Source organism: Engystomops pustulosus, chromosome 2 (assembly GCF_040894005.1).
Source record: "Engystomops pustulosus chromosome 2, aEngPut4.maternal, whole genome shotgun sequence".
Classification (NCBI taxonomy): domain Eukaryota; kingdom Metazoa; phylum Chordata; class Amphibia; order Anura; family Leptodactylidae; genus Engystomops; species Engystomops pustulosus.
In genome coordinates, this window is record NC_092412.1 from 216,809,246 (window position 1) to 216,816,664 (window position 7,419).

General features: G+C 41.6%; 1 protein-coding gene across 2 annotated transcripts; it reads right to left on the reverse strand.

Moving 5' to 3' along the window:
• Positions 1 to 3,663: 3,663 nt before the first annotated feature.
• LOC140116728 (germ cell nuclear acidic protein-like) lies at positions 3,664 to 6,993 on the reverse strand. 2 transcript variants are annotated; one of them, XM_072133164.1, is made up of 8 exons: positions 6,891 to 6,993; positions 5,572 to 5,649; positions 5,378 to 5,459; positions 5,223 to 5,268; positions 4,921 to 5,065; positions 4,678 to 4,807; positions 4,378 to 4,585; positions 3,664 to 4,155 (listed from the first exon to the last, which is right to left on the reverse strand). In XM_072133164.1, exons 1-8 carry the CDS (start codon positions 6,948 to 6,950, stop codon positions 4,068 to 4,070), a joined length of 837 nt encoding a protein of 278 aa, XP_071989265.1. In that variant the 5' UTR covers positions 6,951 to 6,993; the 3' UTR covers positions 3,664 to 4,067. The 2 variants fall into 2 exon arrangements, with proteins under 2 accessions (XP_071989265.1, XP_071989264.1); XM_072133163.1 differs by having other exon boundaries at positions 4,921 to 5,071.
• Between the last annotated feature and the right edge of the window lie 426 nt (positions 6,994 to 7,419).

The window sequence follows — 7,419 nt, forward strand, 5'->3', positions numbered from 1 at the left end:
GGCTTAGGGGGCCCATAAGGTAGCACTTTCCCATATGAGAAGACTAGTACTATAAACCATACATTATAGTGGGGGGCCTGGCACAGACTTTGCACTGAAGCCAAGGCTCCTATTTTTACCATAAAGAGAAAAAAAATGGAGTATAAGCCCTAGGGGGGAAATGCAGCCGCTACAAATGACCAGCAGCATCTGCACCTCATTACTGAAAATTCCACCACAGATGCCCCCCTTTAGAGAAAGGCAAGGCCCCCCTTTAATTAAATGCTCCCCTTTAATAAAGAGACCACGACAGATGCCCCTTTTAATGTAATGTCAACAGCAGATGCTGCCCTTTAATGAAATGTCCACCCCAGATGCCTCCCTTATATAAAATTTCCACCCCAGATTACACCCTTTAATAAAATGTCTGCCCCAGATGACCCCTTTAACGAAATGTCTATCTAGGAAAGCCAATCACATTCCTTGACTACATGAATCCCTCCACGACTGCCGTCCAGACCATATCTCCCAGATGGTGCAGGAGATGTGGACGCTGCCCCTGGCTGGCCCGGCCTCTGTGCTCTGCAGCTGATGTTGTCCTCATACTGTAATTACTGTACTTGTGTATAAGCCAAGACTCCTAATTTTACCACAAAAAGAAAAATTGGGAAATATTATTGACTGGAGTATAAGCCTAGGGAAGGAACCACATTAATGAAATGTCCTTCCACAGATGACCCCTTTACAGAATTGTCCACAGCATAGCCCAACTTTACAGAATTGTCCACAGCAGAGCCCAACTTTACAGAATAGTCCACAGCAGAGCCCAACTTTACAGAATTGTCCACAGCAGAGCCCAACTTTACAGAATTGTCCACAGCAGAGCCCCCTTTACAGAAATGTCCACAGCATAGCCCAACTTTACAGAATTGTCCACAGCAGAGCCCCCTTTACAGAAATGTTCACAGCATAGCCCAACTTTACAGAATTGTCCACAGCAGAGCCCCCTTTACAGAAATGTTCACAGCAGAACCCCCTTTAATGAAAATTCCACCGTAGATGCCCCCTTTAATGAAATGTCTACCCCAGATGCCCCCTGCGCCCATTAATGAAATGTCCACAGCATAGCCCAACTTTACAGAATTGTCCACAGCAGAGCCCCCTTTACAGAAATGTTCACAGCATAGCCCAACTTTACAGAATTGTCCACAGCAGAGCCCCCTTTACAGAAATGTTCACAGCAGAGCCCCCTTTAATGAAAATTCCACCGTAGATGCCCCCTTTAATGAAATGTCTACCCCAGATGCCCCCTGCGCCCATTAATGAAATGTCCACAGCAGGGCCTTCATGAAAGAGCACAGGGATATGAAGATACGTTATTACACATGACACCATCCAGCCAACCCCGCATTCAACTTCATTATTTAAAAAGGATGGAAATAAACACCAACTGTCATTTACTGCAGTGAAAAGCAATGTAAACTTATTGATGTTATACGAGATGATACGACCAGGACAGACTCACTACCTGTATTTGAAGGTATTTGGAACCCATGGATAACTGCACAGGGTTCATCTACCCTTAAGAGGGTTCTGACTTTGTTCCTTAACCCCTTAAGGACACAGGGTCTTTTCGCTCATTTCTTGCTCTCCACCATCAAAAATCCATAACTTTTTTTACACTTTTCCATGTACAGAGCTGTGTGAGGGCTTATTTTGTGCGTAACAAATTTTAATACTCCATCATATTATTTATTATTCCCTGCCTTTTATTGGGAAGCTGGAAAAAAATTCCAAATGTGGAAACATTTGAAAAAAATTACGTCACGTTCTTGTGGGCTCAGTTTTTACGTTTTTCCAAATAACACCTCTACTTTATTCTTTAGATCGGTACGATTGCAGTAATACCAAATTTATATAGGTTTTATTGTATATATATATTTATTTATTTACTTTCTCAGGCAAGAAAAACAGCCGGTTGCGGCACCTCCATCCACCACTTGGTGTACACAGTCCACTGGCGACCTAGGCACGGAACCTATCACCATGTGTATGACCACGTTTGGGGCGGGTGTTATCCCACCCTGAGAGCTTAAAAGCCTGCATTGTTTTAATCCCCACATGGAGGCCGGAAGAAGCGCAGACAGCGCGAAACGGCCGTAGCCTCTCTCTGAGCACCATGCATCACTCCCTCCCCGCTGTAACCTGTTTGTGATGTCCCGATCTTTTCAATAAAGAAGAACTTTTTATGCCACAGGATTTGGGTGAGTGCCGTCCAATTCTTTCTACTTCTATTTATTTATTTATTTTAAAAATTTTACGAATGTGTACAAAAAAGTAAAAAAAATATTCGCATATTCTGACACTACTAACTTTTTCATACTATGGTGCACGGAGCTGTGTTAGGTGTCATTTTTTGCAACATGAGCCAACGTTTTCATTACTATCATTTTGAGGACTGTGCGACATTTTGGTCACTTTTTATTCCATTTTTTATGTGAAGTAAAATAGTGCAAAAGTCGCATTTCGGACATGACATTGTGTCCCATTTTCCGTTATGGGTGTCACCGCTGGCAATAGCTGTTTTTAGATTTTGATAGATCGGGCACTTTGGGATGCGGCGCTACCTATTGTGTCTGTGACTTTTACTGTTTATTACGTTTTATGTCAGTTCTAGGGAAAGGGGGGTGATTTGAACTTCTAGGTTTTTAACATTTTTTAATTATTTTTAAAACTTTTTGAAACTTTTTTTTTTTTTACAGTTTTTTAAACCCTCTAGGGTACATTAACACTAGATGGTCTGTTCATTCCTACCATATACTGCAATACTATTGTATTGCAGTGTATGGCATTTCTGCACAGTATATGTTACAATGAGCCACTGGCTCATTATAACGAAACTGCAGAAACCATGCAGCCTCGGGTCTGACAAAGACCGAGGCTGTCATGGCAACTGATCACTGTCCCTCGATGACGTTCGCGGGTGCGACAATCAGATCGAAGGTGGTGGCGCCGCCGTCTTTTAAATGCTGCCGGCATTTGCATCGGAGGAGATAATAGCGGTGGGGGTTTGCTGAAATATGCAACAACCCCTACCTGTGCATGAAGAGGACTCAGCCCGTGAGCCCGTGACCTATTGTAAGGCACTATTTACATACCATATATACTCGAGTATAAGCCTAGTTTTTCAGCACAAAAAAAATGTGCTGAAAACTCAAACTCGGCTTATACTCGAGTAAAAAAATATATCAAAACTTACCTTTCTGGCTTTACCCGCTGCTGGCTATATACTGGAGCAGGGGGCTGGCTATATACTGGGGGGCAGGGTCCGGCAGGCTATGTACTGGGGAGGCTGTGACCAATGCATTACCCACCCTCGACTTATACTCAAGTCAATAGTTTTTCCCAGGTTTCTGTGGTAAAATTTGGGGCCTCGGCTTATACTAGGGTCGGCTTATACTCAAGTATATACAGTACTTTTAATTCAATAAAATCTTGTTGAAACTAAAGGGGATGGAAATGTCATACACCTTGCTCCTATACAATTTTATTTTACATGATACCTTTATGAACACCTCAGATACTGAAAAACAGCTTTGTCTCTTCTAGCCTAAGCTCTATAGACACATATTTCAGTAAATCATCTGTATAATAAATGACAGGAAACCATCAATTGTATCTAAAATCATCAAATGTATCTTTTATTTTATGATGGATCCATCTCCTGCTGCTGATGTTGGTGTTGTGCAGGGACGACCATCATGAATGTTTGGGACAATTTGGAGGGAAGTCAATTAACCTATCAGTATATTTTTGGGATGTGGGAGGAAACCGGAGTGCCCGGAGGAAACCCACGCAAACACAGGGAGAATACACAAACTCCGTGCAGCCCAGTCCATGATCTTTCTGGACCCAGATGCTGCAAGGCCACAGCGCTAACCACTGAGCCTCTGTGCTGCCCTAGGATGGATTAGAAGAAGTCTTGGTGGAAAATACCACGGGTCTTTATGACTTCTTCATGTGCTGCATTCTTGGCCGGGTCTATGCTCTGGCTGATGGTAGAGGCTGATGGTCACTGATGGTGGTTTTCAGGTGGGGTTTATAAGAACCAGCCGGTTCTTACAGTAACCACAGCTATACTTCTCAGTGTCTAAAGAGGCCGTCCATCGTCCATAACTAAAGAGGTAACAAAAACAAATTGTTAAAGAAAACATGTCCAAAATCAATTAGAAATCCCATACATGTATGACTACAGAAACCACTGACAGAAAAGGAAGCAGTGGTAGTAACTAACACATTATATATAGATGAACATAGAGATAGATGAACATCATCTCAGAACGAGCCACCAGTCTGTCTATGGTAAATGTTATATGGTGGCATAAAGTTGGCAGTTACCTGGCTTGGCACCCTGTGCACTGGTAGATCACGGTGTAGTGGATCTCATAGTTGTGGTACGCTGTGATGGGTGGAAGATCAGGGAGAATCTGTGCCACTCTCTGGCAGTAAGATTCCCACAGCCAGCCATGGCCAGGCTCTACTTCTCCATCTAGGATCCAGCAGGCAGCATGACACAGTTCATGGATCAAAGTGTCTCGAAGTCGTTCTGCAGAAGGAGGAGGAGTTACTTATAGTCATTTGTAAAGTTACATGGAAGAATCCAGCAAATCTCTAACTTCTACCTGATGTGAGACCTACCGGCAGAATCACAGACTTTATCTGATAATTGTATGAAGGCTTCGCGCTCCCCATTATTCAGCTGGTAACCGGTGCGACCAGATGTTCTTCCCAGCCTTTTATTCCAGCTGATATCCATGGATGCAGGAAGCTACAGGACAGAAGGAGAAAATATAGAAATGACAGAGATACAAGACACATTGACCCACCATTCACTGTGTCCACATTTTACCCTGCACTGGTCTCTATATTACAATTGTATACCTGGTTCTCAAAGACGGTTCTGTTATAAAATTTATACAGACGTCTTGTAAGCTGCTGTCTTTTCCCACGGAAGTTGGTCACAAATTTGGATGTTGGAGAAGACAGATTCTTCAGGAAATCATAATTGGTGGGACGCTCTGATCTCCTGTTACTATAAATATAGAAGATCACACATTAATAATGAAGTTTCTAAGAACATGCAACATGTAACAAGATCACAGAAGAAAAGCAATATATACTACTGCCACCTAGTGAGCAAATAACATGAATCATAAAGCATAGTTTATGTAGAAATACATTACCTTGCTGTCTCAAAATCCACAAAACTAAACCGGGGAGAACTTGGCTCTGGAAAATAAGACAAATATCATCATTTACTGCTATACTAGTCAGATTTTTAATCAATAATAAGTCTAATTTCTTATTTTACTGGGAAAAGTTTCAGATAATGAAATACCTGTCTGTATATAGAGCAGGTGAGGGCCTGAGCCACCATCATAATCTTCAAGGCTCCTCGGAGACCTTGGAAATGGATGAAACTGGAAGAAATAACCAAAAAAAACAAACCTTTAGGTTAGTATAATATTAAAAAAAATGCATACACATGAAAAGTTGAGCTACAGAGCACACATGAGAGAAGTGAGCGCTCACCTGATGGAGGGACTCATCACTGCTGCTGTCCTCTATATCGGACGCAGAAATCCTACGGCATTTTTTATTAACCAGTAACTATAAGGGAATAAAAATAAGAGAATTTTTAAGTTAAAGTTTGAACAATTTTTAATCACAAAAGTTTTTCTAGCAGTGGATCTACTTCTGGACAATGATACATGGGCAATGCCCCTAAATGCATCACGAGAGGATAGAAAGGCAAACAAGGGGAAACCGAATAGCGCTCATAGAGTAGTACTATGCATCACGAGAGGATAGAACGGCAAACAAGGGGAAACCGAATAGCGCTCATAGAGTAGTACTTCTTATTCAAGTATGGGTGGTGGTAGTAGATAGAGAAAGAGAAACAATTGGACTGGGGCTCACCAGATGGGGTTGTGCTACCTTAGGCACAACACTAATAAGCGTTTGGTAAGCCGTTAGTGGGTGGCGAGGTGCTACCTTCAGACAATAGGTATCGGGACTCGGTTGCCAAGACGGTCGCGATCAGGATATGTAGAGGTAGGTAGAGAGTTGTCTGTTGTGGCACACTCAGAAACTCAGGTATTATATTACAATAAAGTAAGGAATTTACAGATGTACATTTGAAATTTATTTCTTGTGGCCAGTTTTCATGCACATCCCTGCTATTTAGTTCATGTCATACATTGTCTATAGGGATGTGAGGCTAGTTAGTCCATACATCAGGTATGGTACATCATGGTTAAAGAAGCATTTATTTGAAAAATCTCGGGTCACAACGCGTTTCGGAGTAACGTCAGGCTGCACTAATGAGGCCCATTGATCGCACCGTACTGTACATGACGGTGCGATCAATGGGCCTCATTAGTGCGGCCTGACGTTTCTATGTGTAGTCTGAGTCTCACACCACTTGAGAAAGGAGTCTTAGTTACTTCGAAACGCGTTGTGACCCGAGATTTTTCAAATAAATGCTTCTTTAACCATGATGTACCATACTTGAGTTTGTGAGTGCGCCACAACAGACAACTCTCTACCTACCCCTAAATGCATCACAGCATTGGCTCTGATATGTGATTGGTCACCTTAGATCCAAAATTCTTTTTTAAAAAGTAGACATGTAAAATTCTGATTGGGATCAAGTAGGAAGTAAAAATAAATTTCAAATGATCTAAATTTGATAGTGATACAAGAAATACGGATGATACTGGTACAACAAAACAAGGTTTATATTTGGGTCACTGGATGAAAACTATAATAGCGTTCTGACTGTATGGATGAAAAATACACTTTTTTGCTAGAAATTCTCCATCCAAAAATGAATAATGGCCATCACTTACCTGGTTTTTGCCGTCGCTGTTGTCTGTATCAGACTCGATGGTAAAGCGACGTTTGCGCATATTTTTGTCAATTTTGCTTAGCAGATCAGCAAAATCCTAACTCCACAAACTCTATCACCACACTAAGTGTGGACAGAACCAGAACTTTTATCCCCCCTACACATTGTGATATCATTGTTCTAGAACACTGGAATTGTGACATCACTATGAGGGATGTGGGAACATTCCATACATATAATGTACATATTTATGGTTACATACAAGATAGGGTCCATAGGTTTGTTCTTAAGTTGAATTCGTATGTAAGTCGAAACTATATATTTTGTTGTAGATCCAGACAAAAATTTTTTTTTACCCCAGCGACAAAATTTTTTGCTGTAATGGGACCAGGGATTATCAATAAAGCTTCATTACAGACACCTTACAGATGATTATTGCAGTCTGGGACTATAGTAAAGCATCCAGAGAGCTTCACCAGAGGTCACAGTGGGTAGAGGGGTCCGTCTTTAACTAGGGGTCGTCTGTAAAT